At 46.1% G+C, this 19,821-nt stretch overlaps 1 protein-coding gene across 1 annotated transcript; it reads right to left on the reverse strand.

Annotated features, from left to right (window-relative positions):
- Positions 1 to 9,303: 9,303 nt before the first annotated feature.
- Positions 9,304 to 18,419, reverse strand: CMPK1 (cytidine/uridine monophosphate kinase 1). Its single transcript, XM_069737961.1, has 6 exons — positions 18,210 to 18,419; positions 15,080 to 15,226; positions 11,947 to 12,099; positions 11,310 to 11,386; positions 10,601 to 10,697; positions 9,304 to 9,644 (listed from the first exon to the last, which is right to left on the reverse strand). The coding sequence occupies exons 1-6, from the start codon at positions 18,345 to 18,347 to the stop codon at positions 9,603 to 9,605; spliced, it is 654 nt and encodes a 217-aa protein (XP_069594062.1). The 5' UTR covers positions 18,348 to 18,419; the 3' UTR covers positions 9,304 to 9,602.
- Positions 18,420 to 19,821: the final 1,402 nt, after the last annotated feature.

Here is a 19,821-nt window from a genome sequence, read left to right on the forward strand (position 1 = left end):
TTTTTTTACTTACAGAACGAGGGTCTTCAGTGACTGGATTGGGCGTAGAATAAAATACTCCAACAACCATTGTTTTTATTTCATTAAAATAATTTTAAATAATGTGTTTGTGTTTTATTTAACCCTTTACTACAATTGGATTAATAATGGATAGGTGTCATAATTGACGCCTCTCCATTATTAATTAGGCTTAATGTCACCTTACAATAGCAAGGTGGCATTAACCCTTCATTACCCCATATCCCACCGCTACACGGGAATGGGAAGAGAGTGGCCAAGTGCCAGAATAGGCGCATCTTCCAGATGTGCCTTTTCTGGGGTGGCTGGGGGCAGGTGTTTTTAGCCAGGGGGGGGCCCAATAACCGTGGACCCTCTCCAGGCTATTAATATCTGCCCTCAGTCACTGGCTTTACTACTCTGGCGGAGAAAATTGTGCGGGAGCCCACGCCAATTTTTTCCGCCATTTAACCCTTTAATTTACTAGCTAGAACGGCCAAATTTGGCAGATACACACTACTGACATTAGTAGTGTGGAATCTGCAAAAAAAAAAGGAGAGAAGACATGGTTTACTGTATGTAAACCATGTCTCAAATCATGTCGGGTTTTAGGAAGGAGAAAGAAAAAGCCGGTAATTGAATTACCGGCGTTCAAGCTGTATAGCGCTGGAAAAAATATTAATATACATACATATATGTGTCTACTGACATATATATATATATATATATACATACATATATATATATATATATATATATATATATATAGACAGTATATATATATATTTTTTTCTTTTTGGGACACATGGATCACTTCTATAGCGGTATGTTGGTTTTGCAAGCCTGCGAGAAAACCACGCAGTACGGATGCCATACGGATTACATACGGAGGATGCCATGCGCAAAAAACGCTGACACAGCCTGCCTACGGAGGAGCTACGGACCACTATTTTCGGGACTTTTCAGTGTATTACGGCCGTAATATACGGACCGTATTTTCATACGCTGAGTGTGAAGCCGGCCTTAGTCTGAGCCTTACCAGAGGAGCCCTCACTGCAAGACCTGATGCATTGGGACATTTGGGAGCTCCGCCCACTAGCCTGGTTTTGCCTGACATGAACTGAGAACATGTGAGTTTTACCTTTCTTTTTTATTCCATGTTATTTTATAATTGCTTGTACATGTTTTCAATTATCTCATATTGTAACATCTTTTTATAAACACTGCCTTAATTTTAATGGAGTAAAATACATAAAATACTAGTTTCGTTCTTCCTGCTCTAAAACGTACCCCAAGCCTTCTGATGGGAATTACAGTACTGTTTTGGGTTAGCTTCAGACCCGTTTAATCAAAGCTGGTGGCAGTATACCGTGTGCTGTGCCTTTGGAAGTCGTTTTAGTGACTGCGGCGTTGATAATTATTGTTCCTGCCTGAGTGGGAGTAGTTATATCGCCTCGCTGCAGCGTGCCCAATAGCCAGTACATAGCAGGCAGCCTTTCTGGCGACTAATTAACCTTGGTGCAGTACCTAATCTGACCTGAGGGTAAGGGGGGCGCCAGAGAGCTGCAAGTTCAAGCGGAACTGTAAAGTGGGATATACATAAATCCCTGCGGTTCGTGGTATATTGAAGAGCAGTGGGGATACCTAAAATAAGCCCCTGTTGTAAACTAAGAGGTCAATAGACTTGGGCGTGTTTTTTTCATCACATTGTAGCAGTGGAGGGATAACTAAGATAAGCCCCCTGCACATGTGATAGCCGTCTGTTAGCCTAAAGTCACCCCGATCCGTGACGTGGGGGTGACGGTCACGGTGTGATCGTGACAAATGAGATGCTGTTTTTTTGTGAAAAGAGTGAATCAAGTGAATTATGACAAGAACTGCCCATACAGTAAGTTTGGGGGCCCTGATTTGCAAAGGGGCCCACCGGGGGATTCCCCTTTACCCCTATGGGCCAGTCCGAGCCTGCGTGAGACCCCTCAATGGATGAGAAGACCCCACAACAGTGCTCTCAGGATGCTTTACTATTGGATGACACAGGACTTATGGTAGCGCTCCTTCTCTAAACAATCATTTTTCCTGATGCCCCAAACAGTCTAAAGGGGGCTTCCTCAGAGAAAATAACTTTACCCCCGACCTCTGCACTCTATGTGCTTCCTGCAGAACATCTTTTTCGGCTCAGATTGACAGGCTTCACCAGCAGTCATCCAGGAGGACAAATGATGGACATAAGCTGGAGACTACTAAAAAGCAGCAAAGTTTACTCAGCAATGTTTAACAAGAGGCTTATCTGAGGCTGCAGACAATAGGGAGAGGCTTCCATTAGTGGCTCCTGCCATTAGGTTGGTCCTGTCCATTCTCACAATACACAGGTCTGTTTAACCTCTTGTTGCCTGAATGGTAATAAGGCACCTACCCAGGGATGGGACAAGATCTATCACTGGACAAGCTCCTACTGGGCATCCTCCACCCTGGGTCCCAGCTCGGCTGCACTGAACATTGCTCCATATCTAGAAACCTGTGCAACTTCGCTCTGCTACTCCAGTTCCTCATTGCTGAGTTAGCACTGCTTCATCACTCTGTTGGTTCTATTACACTGTATGTCCTCTGCTGCAACTCATCGCTGCATCTCTAGTTTCTCATTGCTGGGTTAGCTCTGCTTCATCACTATGCATGCTCTGCTACATAGGTTTCTCATTGCTGGGTTAGCTCTGCTTCATCAATGTGCCTGCTCTGCTACACAGGTTTCTCATCGCTGAGTTGGCTCTGCTTCATCAATGTGCCTGCTCTGCTACACAGGTTTCTCATCGCTGGGTTAGCTCTGATTCATCACTGTGCCTGCTCTGCTACACAAGTTTCTGATCGCTGATAGCTCTGCTTCATCACTGTGCCTGCTCTGCTACACAGGTTTCTCATCGCTGAGTTAGCTCTGCTTCATCACTGTGCCTGCTCTGCTACACCAGTTTCTGATCGCTGATAGCTCTGCTTCATCACTGTGCCTGCTCTGCTACACAGGTTTCTCATTGCTGAGTTAGCTCTGATTCATCACTGTGCCTGCTCTGTTACACTGGTTTCTCATTGCTGGGTTAGCCTTGCTTCATCACTGTGCCTGCTCTGCTACACCAGTTTCTGATCGCTGATAGCTCTGCTTCATCACTGCGCCTGCTCTGCTACACAGGTTTCTCATCGCTGGGTTAGCTCTGCTTCATCACTATGCATGCTCTGCTACACAGGTTTCTCATCGCTGAGTTGGCTCTGCTTCATCAATGTGCCTGCTCTGCTACACAGGTTTCTCATCGCTGAGTTGGCTCTGCTTCATCAATGTGCCTGCTCTGCTACACAGGTTTCTCATTGCTGGGTTAGCCTTGCTTCATCACTGTGCCTGCTCTGCTACACCAGTTTCTGATCGCTGATAGCTCTGCTTCATCACTGCGCCTGCTCTGCTACACAGGTTTCTCATCGCTGAGTTAGCTCTGCTTCATCACTGCGCCTGCTCTGCTACACAGGTTTCTCATCACTGAGTTAGCTCTGCTACACCAGTTGCTGTGCTCCAAGTCTGAAGAGAAATGTTCCATTTTCAGTAAACTATTGTGTCTATGTGATTAAAGGGACACTGTCACCTGAATTTGGAGGGAACAATCTTCAGCCATGGAGGCGGGGTTTGGGGTTTTTTGATTCACCCTTTCCTTACCCGCTGGCTGCATGCTGGCTGCAATATTGGATTGAAGTTCATTCTCTGTCCTCCATAGTACACGCCTGCACAAGGCAAGATTGCAGGTATGTACTACGGAGGACAGAGAATGAACTTCAATCCAATATTGCAGCCAGCATGCAGCCAGCGGGTAAGGAAAGGGTGAATCAAACACCCAAAAACCCCGCCTCCATGGCTGAAGATTGTTCCCTCCAAATTCAGGTGACAGTGTCCCTTTAAATGTTAAAAACAAACTGTGCTTTACTAACCCTCCCTGGGTCCAGGGCCGGGTCTTTGCTGCTGCCTCGGTCTCTGCTTGTCTGCGGCACTGACAGCACTCCAACCAATCACTGAGCTCAACAGCTCCGCCAATGTAGCTGGACGGTACGAGACGCTCAATGACTGGGTGCAGAGCTGTCAACGTGTCGTCAGCACTGCGGACGAACGAGAGACCGGGGCATTGGAAAAGACGCAGCGCTGGACCTGGGGATGCGTAAAGTACTGTTTGTGGACAGTGCGTAACTGAAAACCCCTTTAATTGTGGATTACAGCCCTACGTCACCAGTTGCTGTAGATCCATCCCTGCCTCATCAGCCTCCATTGTTCCCACTTATCACCCTGCTGCACCAACACCACAGGTCCGTGCTGTGTAAGAACTAACAACTCACTCAGGTTAAGGGTCCCACATTATCAAGTGGAAAATATCAAGAAGCCCCCTGCTGGGACCCCCATAGATCCACTGTAATCAATAGGGAAAACTTAGTAACTCATTTCTCTGCAGCGCCACCAAAAGGGGAAATAAAGAATTACACAGAATCTATTGAAAGCAATAGTCTGTGTAATGCAGAACAGGACAGGTTGGTCACAGTGACGCAGGTATGGATGGCCATGTGCAACCGAATGCCTATTCTTTGTGGGAACAGGCGTACGTGGTATCAAAAAGTGTAATTTCCAATGGAACGGCAAAATATTTAGAACGGAGAGTCCTCAGTGGTTGATACATTTTAATGGCTAACTGAAAAGATGGTAACAAATTGATTGTATCACAATGGAACTGCAGGAGCCAGCATATTACAGTCAAAAGTATCTCTATAGAGCACAACTCACAATGTGGAGGGGGCACTTACTTTGTCACACTGCGCTTAATCAATTGCCTATTATTCTACAGACTCAACAGGAGTCAGCAGGGTTATATCACCATCTCCTGGAGTGTGTGGGAAGAAAAAAAATGCGATAACATCTCCAAGGTCTCCGCTCACTCGGCCGTCCTCCAAAACATGCAACAACTAAAAACCTCAGAATAGCTAACAGGTTTGGCACTTTTGCTACAGAAGATCATGAAATCTTAGCCAAAAAAATTGAAAACAAAAATATTATTAAATGAAATGTAAAAAGCAGCCAAAAATATATTTTTTAAGAAGTGACAATAAAACCCTATAACCTGGTAACACGGGAAATCGCTGCCCGCTACGTACCATATTGCTTATGTTCAATTTGGTTTGGATGAAATCCCATAACGGAGTACGCGCTGAAAGAACAAGGCCTCCATTATGGATTTTAAGAGCTTAAAAATCAAATTAAAAATAATAATAAAAAAAAAAAAGCTTCAAAAGTTTTAAACCAAAATGAAAAGTCTTGTAAGGTGAAATGACTGCCGTTAGGTTCTTTGTAAAAGTAGTTAACTTAAAAAAATAAAAAAAAAGTTTGTGAAGCGTGGACAACCATTTTTTACCGTTACCGACGTCATCGATTCTTGGAAGAACCCAATGAAATAATAAACAAATTATTAATCCCATTCAGTTTATTGATAAAAGGTCTTTAATTCCACTCATATCACCAGCACAATAGTCCAGACATGAACGTTACCGACTCGTTTCGATCGTTGCACATTCTTACACAGTAAACGGAAACGTTTATTTTTTTTCTACATTCAGAAATCAATTCCATCGGTCCGCAGGTCGGCACAGGAATTTTTATAGTCACCGTTAATCTTATGTTTTGCAGTCGCTCAATCAGCTGATTTTGGTTTTGCCGATTTTCCCTACAGCACCCCTAGAGGATACACAAAGTATGACATGCCTCGATTTTTTTTTTTTCCTCTTTAAAACCCAAGTGAGTACCGTTATTAAAAGAGGAAAAGACAGGAGATATTAACAAATGAAGTCTAAATCTAGCAGCTTGCCGACATAATACTACAGAGAAACCCAAAACCTAACGGACTTTTCGTAACTACCCGTCTGGCAGCTTTATTAATAAATATGGTGCCCAAATTAAGAGCGTTCGTGTTCCAGGATGGGAGGTAGATTGTCCTTGTTTAAAGGGGGCACCTAAATAAATATTACTCGTTGGTCCAGTAAAGTTATAACCCCCCCTGCTGGTTCAGTGTCTGCGCAGTGCAGGGAGGGGTCGTAATAGGCAACTGATGGGAGTAGGGGGCACAGCGCCGGGGATCGCCGGTCAGCGCTCAAGTAGCCAATTTGTTCATGCTCAGAATTTATCATCCAATTTTCTTCCGTTTGTTTTTTTTTTTTTACATGAGCAATTATACAGGTTCCTATGTCAATGTGACCGTAAAAAAATCCAAGGAGGCGACAGGTCCAATAGGAGCCATTAAATCTCCATTATACCCCATTAACAGGGACTGGCCCTCGCTCCTTGTTTAGGAGCCCTCCGCTTCCAGATTGACGCAGGGGGTGGAGCATCCCGATGATTGACAGTTCAGACCGCTGCATGGTTCTACTGCTGGCCCAAATTGTGCAGTCTCCAGTCTCGGAAGGGCACCAAGACCTGTCAGATCCAGCGATGTGGATAGAATCAGGGCAGCGCTTACAAGATCTATAGGAGAGAACCTGTAAGTGCTGCAAAACCAGCTACTGCCCAGACGGCAACCAGCAGTAAACCACAGACTTAAAATTGCCTCCGTTCTCGAGAGGATTGTCAATAAAGTTTTATTACTGACACAAGAACGCTGCAATTTGTCCCCATTTAATTCTGTAACAGAGAGGACTAAATTTTAGGCAGAAGGATCCGACCCTCGATAAATAGAAGATCTGTGCTGGTTTCCTTAAAGATCATAACGCGCTCTTAAATGGAATGAGTCATCAGAAAATGACCTATTGCTTAAGGGAATGTGCACACGGTCAGCATTTGCAGCAGGAAAATAAGCATGACTTCCGGAATCGCATTCACTTTGCCGGTACTAATAAATCCTTCAGTTATTATTACAAATCTTCGCAGAAAAAAAAGCTCATCAAAAACGCAACGTGTGTACAGACGCCAAATCGAGTTTTGCTGAAAAATGTATTTTTTCAATAACCTGACAATGTGTTTTTATATCACAATCAGCATTGAAAAGAATGAAATTTTGCAAACTAGGACTTTTTTTTTTTTTTTTTTAAACTAAACTAACTTCAAGCTGTTTTACGGAAAGCACATGAACATGAGCAGCAATGAACAGACTCAGACCCCCATCTTTTGTATTGAGGCACCTAATGAGCATGTGCAAAAGTCATTGTAAACGGGAGGAGCTGTGACATCGCCTGTGATTGGTGGATTCCCCATCAGCTGTATATAGGGGTGTTACCTGTCATTGTAATCCTGCCTCTGATGATACAGAACCTGCTGAAAACTCTTAAGGTACCGTCACACTGGACGATATCGCTAGCGATCCGTGACATTGCAGCGTCCTGGCTAGCGATATCGTCCAGTGTGACAGGCAGCAGCGATCAGGCCCCTGCTGTGATATCGCTGGTCGGGGAAGAAAGTCCAGAACTTTATTTGGTTGCTGGACTCCCCGTAGACATCGCTGAATCGGCGTGTGTGACACCGATTCAGCGATGTCTTCGCTGGTAACCAGGGTAAACATCGGGTTACTAAGCGCAGGGCCGCGCTTAGTAACCCGATGTTTACCCTGGTTACCATCGTTAAAGTAAAAAAAACAACCGCTACATACTTACCTACCGCTGTCTGTCTTCGGCGCTCTGCTTCTCTGCTCTGGCTGTGAGCGCCGGCCAGCCGGAAAGCAGAGCTGTGACGTCACCGCTCTGCTTTCCGGCCGCTGTGCTCACAGCCAGTACAGGAAGCACAGCGCCGAGGACAGACAGCGGTAGGTAAGTATGTAGTGGTTGTTTTTTTTACTTTTAGGATGGTAACCAGGGTAAACATCGGGTTACTAAGCGCAGCCCTGCGCTTAGTTACCCGATGTTTACCCTGGTTACCGGCATCGTTGGTCGCTGGAGAGCGGTCTGTGTGACAGCTCTCCAGAGACCAAACAGCGACGCTGCAGCGATCCGGATCGTTGTCGGTATCGCTGCAGCGTCGCTTAGTGTGACGGTACCTTTATCTCTAGTGGCAAGATTACCAATTTTAATTGTGAATACAAATTGACGGATTTCTATTTTAAAAAATTAAATAAAAAAATGGCAAACATAAAATACATATAAAACACAAAATTCTGATTTAACCAATAGGATATTCTCTGACGCCGCATTTATTCTAAGTTAAGATACAGTACGTAAACTTTACTTTAAAACAAAAAAAAATGTTGTATATCCGATACCTGAGGCTTATTGGAAAAGCCAGTAAACTGGAAGGACAAGATACAACCAGCATTACATATAGTGTTACACCCTAACAGACGCCTGCGGAGGTCCTCCAGGAACAGACACCCGCATGCATAGCGCAGGGTGTTGGAGGGGGTGGAGCATGATGGGGCAGGCTCCACCCACAAAGGTCCTGCACCCCCCGTGTCCCTTTAAACCTTATCTTATTCCAGGTCAGCGTGTATCCCACTGCCTTATAATACAGCTGCTCCACTTTAAAATAACCCAAACCATTAGTTGTAATGTAGAAGACGTAACTGCAAACCTCTACATCTACCAGAATGCACTGATCCCTCACCCCTCATTAACACAGGTGAGCACAAACCTTCCAGAAATGTCATTGTGCAGGTAAATGGGAGCGGAGGAGGGACACAGAGCCGCCTGCAGGTATTAACCCTTTAACTCATGCACTCCTATTAAAGCTGGGCACATAAAGTTGTCCATAAAAAAAAACATTTATCACCTTTCCACAGGACAGATGGTAAATGTATAATCATTGGAGGTCCCAAAGATGAACGAAGGACCTCCCCAGCAATCATACATGTAATTCCTATCCTGGGGGATCCCTATAATCTTGATCATTGGAGGTCCCAGCAATCATACATACATTGCCTATCCGGGGGGGATCCCTTTACTCCTGATCGATGGAGGTCCCAGCAGTCATATATACATCACCTATCTGGTGAATATATTTTATATACCGGTAATACCTCCATTTATTGTGCCAAGTTTCCACTTTTCCGTCAACAATAAAGAGGTCAACTCTGGCAGTCGCCCCCAAGTAGCAGGGTTTCATGAAAAGTGGAGTTAGTTGGACAACTTTTAGGATGACAAAAAAAAAAAAAAAAAAAAAGAGTGTCAATGAGTCCACCAGAAACTAAAAATCGTCCCCCAGGTCCAATGATGCCACTGCCTGAGCCACCAGGCGATGTCCTCGTCAACACCAGCGCTGCCTCCCCCATCATGTACAGACCACAAACTTTCCAAAATCCTGAAAGGAAGAGAAAAACCACCGGCTGCGATTCTATCATAAAATATATTTAGCCCATTTTTTCTGAATAAATATAAAAGGGTCACTTTTTCCTGTGGACATTTAACCCCTCCACCCCCACAGCTGTGCTCTGTTTGTCAGATGGGCTGGGAAGAAACAGTCAAACTCTGCAGGACGAGAAGGGTTGGCAGAAATAAAAAGACATGGCAGTACAATATAACCCGGTATTACAGTGCATACATGAAAAAAAAAAAAAGAAAAAAAAATAGATATAAACTAGGCAATGAATAAAGTTTATGATGTGGGCGAGTCTCGGGAAGCCTCGTTATCCCTCATGCTCAAAGATTTCTTTGACTTTGTTGAAGACCTGGAAAAAAAAAAAAAAAAAAAAAAAGAAATACAAAAGTTATAAAGAGTGTCGATATTAGAAAAATGTTATTAATTCAGTATTAAAAAGGTGGTAAATGATGGGGGCCCCCGCTGTTCTAAATTCGCCAGGACCCCCTATTCCTGTTTGAATGAAGTGAAGGTCCAGCTTGTGCCAATTCATGGTCAATGGGACTTAGGCAGAATTAGTCAAGCACTGTATCTCCAATAGTCCCATGAAAAATAAACTGGCAAAGGTACTTACTCCACTGAACACAAAACACTGCATAAGGAATGATGGGGGTCCCAGTGATCAAGAACGTATCCCCTATCCTTTGGCAAGAGGATGACTTTACTCCTTTAATAAGGAGGGGACTCGTTCATCCATCAGAAAAAAGCAGGAAACAAGCTAAAAGTTTGGAGGGACCCCACAAATCCCTGCATTACATGGACATTAAATGGGTACAAAGATGATCAAATAATCCAACCCTTTAAGCATCAGATCAATATTTACGTCATTTAAAGGGAATCTGTCCCCAGTTATACACTTCCTAATGTGAATAAGATCCCAGATTGCAGTGGTGTCATTTTTTGGTTTGTCCCTGCAGTTACGGTAGGTTCCCATCAGGGTTTCACTTGCTGCAGCTCGGCTAGTCCTCTCACTAGTCCATCTTCACCCAGGCCATTGAGTGATAGCTGTGCATAGGCAACAAGCAGCCAATCAATGCTGGGGGCAGGGAGAGAAACAGTGGTTATGAATATCGAGGACTAGCAGAGCTGCAGCCGATAAACCATATTTTAGCTAAACCACAGCAATTAGCCTAGTAAGTGACCCAGCGTTATAATCAGGGTCTCTGCCTCTAATTTATGCTGCACTCAGCCAAAACCTGGCGGCAGATTCTCAAACAGCAGCAGATGTCTTGTTATAGTTTCTCTCACGTGTAAGTTGTAACCGACCTGATCTACAGACTGTGAAGCATCAACTTTTCGGACCTTTCCCCTCTGTTCATACAGGTCAATGATGGGCCTGGTGGACTGGAGGTAAGTCTGGATCCTGGAAAATGAAGGAGAACGCAGCTAAGAAACTTGGCTTTGCACATGTAATCCAAAAGGCTTTCAGCTATTTTTGCGGGTGCAGCAATTACAATTAGATATAGAAGTCCCATTTCTGTGAGTCAGGGGTTGGCACTCGTCTTTGACCAACGCCGTTGTGCTGCTACATATTTTAATTCCCCAGAGCCATAGAGAATGAACGCACGTGCGAAACTACTGCCCCGTCTCATTCAGACCCCATTGATCCAACAGTTGTTATTACATATCCTGTGGGTGAGTGATACTTTTATTTATAGAACTAACCCTTTCAGACAAAAAATAAAAAATAAAGTGTTTATGTAAATAAATAATAATAAAAAAAATAAAAATAGATGCATTGCAAAAACACTAATTTGAGACATATCAGCCAAACGTTACCAGCAACATACAGTAGAAGGGAAAAAAAAAAAAATCATCTTCTTTGGGTTAGAAAGGGGTAAACGACCCTAGAACGGATAACCCCAAGAAGTGACCGATGTGCCGCCATTTATATCACCAGGGTTTGTGAAGGGCTGGTCCTAGAGATCCGCGTGGTCATAACGATATAATGTGCGTGTGAGAAGTCTGCACTCACCTCTTCTCCAGGCTCTCCCTGTTATCGTCACTTCTCCCACTGCTCTTCCCTCTCTCCAGGCAGCGATCAATACAAGTCTAACACAAGGGGAAATCATTACAAACGGTTCCAGCCATGAAAAGCCCTCGCACAGGCATGCAAAAAAAAAATAAAAAAAATCTATACTACCATTAATTTCCAAAGGACAGTTTAAAAAAAAGGTTTCAGCATCCCCCCTGAACTCTAGCTGGAGCTTAAGGGAAAAAAAAAAAAAAAAAAGTCCTTTATTCACCCTCCCCAGGTCCTGCACAGTTTTACTCGCTGCAGCACTGACATGTAGCTAGTGCTGCACCCAATCAATGGCTCTGAGCAGCTGATACCATCAACTGGGACATAGCCTCTGAGCTAAGTGATTGGCAGTAGTAATGGTAGGTGCTGCAGACAATAATAAACCCTGGGAGCAGTGGAAGAGACTCAGCGCTGGACCCGGGGAGGGTAAGTAGTGCAGTGTTTTGAGTTTCTTTAATAAAAACACTGCAGGGGAAGAAAGTTTTTAACCCATGCTTTCTGGTAGTTTTGATCCAAATGCAAGGCAAATGCTCTGCTGAAGGACGGACAGACAGATCTGGCCGCGCATGTCCCCCCTGACGTAGCCCACCTTATTATCGCAGTCAAAGAAGAGCACAAAAGAGACAGCAGCTTTGCCATCCATGGTCCTGTCCCAGCCCTGCAGATTGTCCTCGTTCCTGGGAAAGCCGTCAATAAGAAACTTATTCTTCTCGATATTGGCCGCCATGGTCTGCTCCATTGCCTGGACCGGAAAGAGAGATTAAGTCATAGAATATTAACCCCTTCCCGTCAGTCCAGCCACCCCCCCCCCCCCCCCCGCCCTTCTTCCGAGAGCCATGACTTATTTTTCCGTGTCGACATGTCTTGATTTTTGCATGACGAGATTTAGATTGTGAACAACACCGTTCATTAAACTATATAATATACTGATAAAAAAAAAATGCAAACGATAAAAATAACTAACTAAAAAAAAAAAAAAAATTCTGTTTTGGGTTTCGTTTTTATGGCATTTATTGCATGACTGTCAAGGTCAGCGATGTAAGAAATACTACAACGGTCAATACTAATATTGAATGATAAAAATGGACAAGGTCATCACGAAATTATCAACAAGATTAAAAAAAAGTCGCAACAACAATATCGCTAAATAGATCCAGGGGACGGGCAACAAAGAAAACAGTGTATGAAAAAAACTAATATACCCAAAAGGTCCCCCAAACAGCACAAGACGGATAAAGACACTAGTATCCCAAAATATCACTTCCAAAATGTCGTAAGGGTCTGTTCACATGTGAGGTCGTCAATCGAGGGGAACAAATACGCTAATACATAATAATAATAATAATAATAATATTCTGGATCCGTTATGAGCAAAGCAAATACAGATGCAAAGACTGGTTTTCGTTTTGCAACGAATTTGGTTCGGTTCGCAGCGGATTTGGTTTCTTTACTGGAGGTGTCTGAGATCACCGTCATGCGGGATCGGCCGACGGCCAAGGTGTAAAATCAACTTTAAAATTAACTTTGTTAGTGTGAAAACCCCTTTAAGGATATGGCATGTCCAGTTTTGGAGACTGCCTGAGCCTCTGTGATTATCTGGAACCAGGAGCCCAACAATGGAGCTCTCATACAAAACCCTGCGTGTGGGGGTCCGGGGAGGAAGGTCAGGCTGCTATCTATTGTACATAGGAGGCTTTATCTTATGATAAAAGGACGTGCCGACCCCACTAATATCACCCCAATGTTTGCCCTACAGCAGGAGATACCTGGGCTTTTTACGGGACTATTACGATATTAAAAAAAAAAAAAAAAAAAAAAAGGATATTTCTATTTTCCTTTGCAGAGTGTTTATCTTATGCCTTATTGAGCTTTAGATCTTCATAGTTTGGACTTCTACAGACACATTAAGACCGAATTGATTATTTTTTTTTATAAAAATATATATTTTTATCTATACACATTCGAATGATCACTACATTATTCCTAGAAAGTCTTAGGCTGCTTTCACACTAGTGTCGGGCTCGGCCCGTCGCAGCACGTCGGACCGAGGTTACTGACGTTAGCGTTGTTTGCGCCGCACAACGGGTGCAGTGGATGCATTTCTCCGGCGCATCAGCTGCCCCATTGTGAGGTGCAGGGAGGTGGGGGCGGAGCTCCGGACGCGCTTGCGCGGTCGGAAAAAGCGGTCCGTCGGCTGCAAAAAACGTTACATTTAACGTTTTTTGCTCCTGGCGGTCCGCCACAACACGGCGCAACCGTCGCAAGACGGTTGCGATGTGTGTCAATACGTCGCAATGCGTCGGTAATGTAACTCTATATGGAGCAAAAACGCATCCTGCAAACAACTTTGCAGGATGCGTTTTTTCCCCTAAACGACGCATTGCGACGTATTAAAAAAAACGCCAGTGTGAAAGTAGCCTTAAGAGAACAGGAGATCAGCATCCTGGAAATTTGCAGTGATCGGCCCCTGGTCTCAGGAGTCATAAACCGCAGATATCTGGCAGTTGTCCCATGTGATGACGTCCCGCAGAGATGGAGAGAGTGGAGAAAGTCCTCCTTAACAGACCCCTTTAATTAGAAACTTTGTAGGACTTATGGCATAAAATGGACCCTCCGTGTAACCAAATAAAACACCCACCTATGGACCTTAATGGTCCTCCCATTAGTGTTTGCATGGTCACGGATTAATAATTAACAATGCCGCTGATAACATGCACTAATGCAATAGTCACCGGCTGCTACGTGTCAGGTTGATCTCCAGCACTACAAAGGGCCGCACCCGACATTAACCCTCAATCGTGGAGTTTTGTGTCTTCATAGAAATCATTAAAAGTAGTTTTTAACATTACATAATGTGCAAAAAAAGTGTGAGCTTGCTAAAACTTTTTTCTGCATCTACTCTTAACCCTTGTGAATATCTTTGTTTGAATGTAGTGAATGAATTACATTTTGGTGTTAAAAAAAAAAAAAATCTATAAAGACCTAATACTTCTCACAGCTGAGGGTTTGCTACACTTGCATCCGAGTGATCGTGTGTGAGCTGAACAGCTTGGACAGGATTTTATTTCATACATCTCAGGTCTCCTGGCCTAAATGTGTCGGCCTCGGCCAAGATGTGCATCGCAGTCCAAGTATGGACCCGGAAACATGGATGTGCAAAACCCACATTACTGTACAGGGGATGTTCAGGACATCAACTTCGGGATTGGGAAAAAAAAAATGCAGAAGTATTGAAAGGTGGTGAGTGACTGAAATGAGTAAGTTCTCCCGTGCAATCTGCTCCTGCATGCCTGGCAGTAGAGCATCATGTATGGGTGAATTAATAGGATTGGTGATGAATTGTGATTAGCGAACGTGCTGGGATAAGGTGTTATCTGAGCATGCTCGGGTGCTAACCGAGTGACTTCGGTGTGCTCAAATAATATCTTCAAGGCCCCTTGGCTGCATGGGATTGAGTAACTAACGGATAATCCCTGCATGTGTTGTGGCTGTTGAACAGCCGCAAGACATGCAGCACACCAAAAACACTCCGTTAGCACCCGAGCATGCTCAGATAACACATTATCCCAGCATGTTCACTTATCACTAGTGCCAACGTATGACTCTACTGGCACATCATCGTAAAATCACAGGGGAAACAAATGTATATAAATGACCGATACCCGTGTGTGCATCCGCTGTAATGGAGGTCGGTGGCCTCTGCTCGCTCCAGGACTACTTACCCTTTGCAGCAGGCTAATAGTGATCTCTACCGGGACGATCTTCCCGTCCCTAATGTAAGACTCGATCAGTTCCCCGTACTGAGAGCCGGGCCTCTTCCTCTCGTCACGCAGCAAGTCTCCCGCTGACAGATGGGTGTAGCCGTATTTCTAAAAATAAAAAGGAGGATAATTCTCAGAATAAGAGCAAAGACAAGGCAAAAAATATTCAACATACACGTGACTGGTAACAGCTCCTGTTTTCTGTAGGGTCATTAGCTTCCAAAGTCTGCGGCATTGTGTCTGGGCGGTAGGAGAGATTACCGGGAGGGTACACCGGCGTCTAAAGGTACCGTCACACATAACGATATCGTTAAGGAAATCGTTATGTGTGACAGCGACTAACGATCAGGCCCCTGCTGTGATGTTGTTGGTCGCTGAGGAAAGTCCAGAACTTTATTTCGTCACTGGATCTCCCGCTGACATCGCTGGATTGGTGTGTGTGACGCCGATCCAGCGATGTCTTCACTGGTAACCAGGGTAAACATCGGGTTACTAAGCGCGGCCCTGCGCTTAGTTACCCGATGTTTACCCTGGTTACCGGGGACCTCGGGATCGTTGGTCGCTGGAGAGCGGTCTGTGTGACAGCTCTCCAGCGACCAAACAGCGACGCTGCAGCGATCGACATCGTTGTCGGTATCGCTGCAGCGTCGCCGAGTGTGAAGGTACCTTTAGGCCGAGCATACGTAGAGGTTGGCCCGCCTAATGCCGCCTCTCCCATACACAGGAGCCCTCGCTTAGACAAGCGTTCCTGTGTTTCCTATAAGAAAGTTTCCGAATGACGTCAGCCGGCGGCTTATTTACGGGCAAACAATGCGATTGACAATAATCGGTCATATCTGATCAACATCTCCCCTGACCATCAGCTGTCCGCCAACCCATCGTATAGTGAGATTCAGCCGACATTCACCTAATCTGCAGCCGCCTAAGAGATGCCAGTGCACACACCCCTGGTCTAATATAAGGACCCTTCCCTTGGAGTAGTCCCCCCCAACATGCACTCACCGCTGCGACTACTCCAGCAGTGCCGGCTCATCGCTGCCAACATGGCGGTCTGTGCACGAGTAGCAGGAATATCCTGAGCTTTTCTGCTCTATCACAGAGAGACTTTGTACTTTATACATTTCTGTTCTATAGATCAACAAATCCGGGAAACCTGTCATTACAGTCTGAGACCGGCACAGCACCACATTTATGGTCTTCAGAGTATAAACTTAGCAAAGCAAAACTATTTTTTTGCAGTTTTGGCCGCAGGGTGGAGACCGCACCTAAAGGAAGGGTTTGTAATTCTCCAGACTCCTCCAGATGTCGCGTACAAGGGCGTGACTGCGGGGGGGCGTCCGGGTCTGTCGCAAAGACAAACTATCCAAGATTTTAACTTACTGAGTGCAAGATTTCAGCTCTGAAGCCTGCAGAATTAGGCTATGTGCACACGTAGTCTGGGTCCACTGCGGATTTATCGCAGTTTCTACTGCGGATTTACAACTGCAGTTTTTCATAAGGGTAGTTGTAAATCCGCACAAAAGAAGTGACATGCTGCGGAGGGTAAACCGCCGCGGAGGGTAAACCGCCGCGGAGGGTAAACCGCCGCGGAGGGTAAACCGCCGCGGATTGTAAACCGCCGCGGATTGTAAACCGCCGCGGATTGTAAACCGCCGCGGATTGTAAACCGCCGCGGATTGTAAACCGCCGCGGATTGTAAACCGCCGCGGATTGTAAACCGCCGCGGATTGTAAACCGCCGCGGATTGTAAACCGCCGCAGATTGTAAACCGCTGCGGATTGTAAACCGCTGCGTTTCCGCGCGTTTTTTTCCATAGCATGTGCACAGCGGTTTTTTGAACTGTAAACGCAGGGGAAACTGCTGCGGATCCGCAGCAAAATCCGCATCGTGTGCACATAGCCTTACAAATACAGCTGAGCAATAGAAATCATTTCCAAGAGGAAAAGGCAATATATGGTGGGAAAGAAAAATCTTTGCACAATGCCTCAAATGTAAAATCAATATGGGGTCAAGTTGTCCATTGTCTGCCCATAACAATGCAACCAAACATCACTGCTGGAGGTATGGTGGGGGGGGGGCAGATATCACAGGCCAGGATCCAGACGTCAATAGAAGACTATCAGCGGCCGGAGCCGACGGCCGGACCCCAAGCCGCCTCCTTTTTCATCATGCCTTTGCAATATCACCAAAACTAACGGTCCATTTACATTACATGTTATATGACTGCCAGCCAGGTTACCGGTTGTTGGGGGTAATTTAATACTGTTTACACAGGACGACCAATGAGTGATCAGTAATATATAGATCATTCTGTGGTTTGTTTGTTTTTTTTGTTCTCGGCAGCACAGGTCCGGTTTACACAGCATTGACGCGCTGCCGAAAATAACGATCTTTTGTGCATAAGAAAATATAATTTCATCCGACGAACGAGGATTCTGTCGGATCGTCAGGCGATCGGCCAAGATTATTGGGAAACGAATGAATAAAATGAACCGTTGGGTTGGAAAACTTCTTACAAACCCCGCAGTATTGTGCCCGCAGAGCAGATCCTGACATCTGGCTCTGTGCGCAGAGATCGCCCGCGGGCGAGAGGCTGCTCCCGGTGACGCTGTCGATTACTCGGGTCAGGTTTCACCCCGCACACAGCCAGAAAACGAAGGTTCTACAAGTGCAAAACCTTGGAGGAGCCAGAATAGATACAACGATCGTTTGCCTCCAGCGCGATTTCTGATCCTGGGAAAGCTGGGTGACGGTGTAATAATAGGGAGAAGAGTCCTGATCAGCCAAATTATCTAAGATAATAATAAGATCTGATTTCCGTTCAGAAAAAAAAAGCGCAAAAACTTGGCGCATTATTGCAAAAAACACAAGAAAAATAGAGAAAGCGCAAAACACTTAAAGGGACGGCGCTTTAACCCCTTTAGTGCATTTTTTTCTACAAAGATGGAAACAAACAAAAAAAAAAACTTGCAATGGATGTGATGTCACACATCTATCGCCGGCATGCTGAGCCTTGTAGTGCCCGGTCCCCCCTGATTACTAAGGAGCAGGACCGGCCTTACCGGGGGCAATGACAGCCGCGCGCACTCACCTCCACGATCCTCTCGCACTGCGTCCCCTTCCCCGCGCCCGGTCCTCCGAGGACGAACACTACGAGAGGCTTCATGACAGCACACAGGAGAGCGCGGGCGGACACTGGAGGGAACCGGGACACGGCACGGAAGAGCATACAGAGCGGGAGAGGGCGGAGCAGGGAGCCGGCGCAGCCGCCCGCCTACCAGCTGCTGAGGTATCACTCACCGGAAGGACGTCACCGCGACCCGCCCATTCCTTAACAGAGGTGACCGCTGATTGGCTGAATCACCTATCAGTTACCTCATTTCTAGTTGGACTTCATCTTAACTGTGGGCAATTGCCAGTAGTTTGTTCTGACTATCTGGAAATGACAATTTTTATTTTATTTTTTTAAATCCTAATACAGTTCATTTATCAATGCATTGAAATGACTGGTGTTTAGGTTCAAAGCACTATTTTTCCCAAGTGTCCCTACACAGATAATACCTCCCAACCGTCCCGGATCCAGCGGGACTGTCCTGATTTTGACAGTCAGCCCCGCGATCCCGGGCGGGACATTAATTGTCCCGCACTGGTTGGGAGGTATGTGAATCACCCGGTCAGTCAGCTGAGAGCTCCCTGCACCCGGCCAGCACAGCAGCACATAATGGCTGCTCTGTGCACAGGACCTGTGATGAGGTCACAGGATGGGAGGAGTCAGGGGTCACATGATCGGATTCGGGAGGAGGACCTCCGTGTACAAGACTTTGCTGGTTGCCATGGCGCCGGAGGAGGGTAAGGCAGCGTATGTGTGAGGTCAGGAGGTGTTTACAGGGTGGATGTAGCAGAGCCGTGTGTGTAAGGGGTGTACGGAGCCGTGTGCATGAGGTGTACGGAGCGCAGCCGAGTGTGTACGAGGTGTACGGAGCCGTGTGTACGAGGTGTACGGAGCCGTGTGTACGAGGTGTACGGAGCCGTGTGTACGAGGTGTACGGAGCCGTGTGTACGAGGTGTACGGAGCACAGCCGCGTGTGTACGAGGTGTACAGAGCACAGCCGCGTGTGTACGAGGTGTACGGAGCCGTGTGTACGAGGTGTACGGAGCCGTGTGTACGAGGTGTACGGAGCACAGCCGCGTGTGTACGAGGTGTACGGAGCACAGCCGCGTGTGTACGAGGTGTACGGAGCACAGCCGCGTGTGTACGAGGTGTACGGAGCACAGCCGCGTGTGTACGAGGTGTACGGAGCCGTGTGTACGAGGTGTACGGAGCACAGCCGCGTGTGTACGAGGTGTACGGAGCCGTGTGTACGAGGTGTACGGAGCCGTGTGTACGAGGTGTACGGAGCACAGCCGCGTGTGTACGAGGTGTACGGAGCACAGCCGCGTGTGTACGAGGTGTACGGAGCCGTGTGTACGAGGTGTACGGAGCACAGCCGCGTGTGTACGAGGTGTACGGAGCACAGCCGCGTGTGTACGAGGTGTACGGAGCACAGCCGCGTGTGTACGAGGTGTACGGAGCCGTGTGTACGAGGTGTACGGAGCACAGCCGCGTGTGTACGAGGTGTACGGAGCCGTGTGTACGAGGTGTACGGAGCACAGCCGCGTGTGTACGAGGTGTACGGAGCACAGCCGCGTGTGTACGAGGTGTA

Source organism: Ranitomeya imitator, chromosome 8 (genome assembly GCF_032444005.1).
Source record: "Ranitomeya imitator isolate aRanImi1 chromosome 8, aRanImi1.pri, whole genome shotgun sequence".
NCBI classification, from domain to species: domain Eukaryota; kingdom Metazoa; phylum Chordata; class Amphibia; order Anura; family Dendrobatidae; genus Ranitomeya; species Ranitomeya imitator.

What these genes read in the sequence shown, in the direction of transcription:
- CMPK1 (XM_069737961.1), bottom strand. Translation starts at nt 18,347, where the DNA reads ATGCTCTTCCGTGCCGTGTCCCGGTTCCCTCCAGTGTCCGCCCGCGCT. An exon ending in TCTTTGACTGCGATAATAAG is followed by an intron (nt 11,387 to 11,946) that starts GTGGGCTACGTC and finishes CCCTTGTGTTAG; the next exon opens with ACTTGTATTGATCGCTGCCT. An exon ending in AGGGAGAGCCTGGAGAAGAG is followed by an intron (nt 10,698 to 11,309) that starts GTGAGTGCAGAC and finishes TTCATTTTCCAG; the next exon opens with GATCCAGACTTACCTCCAGT.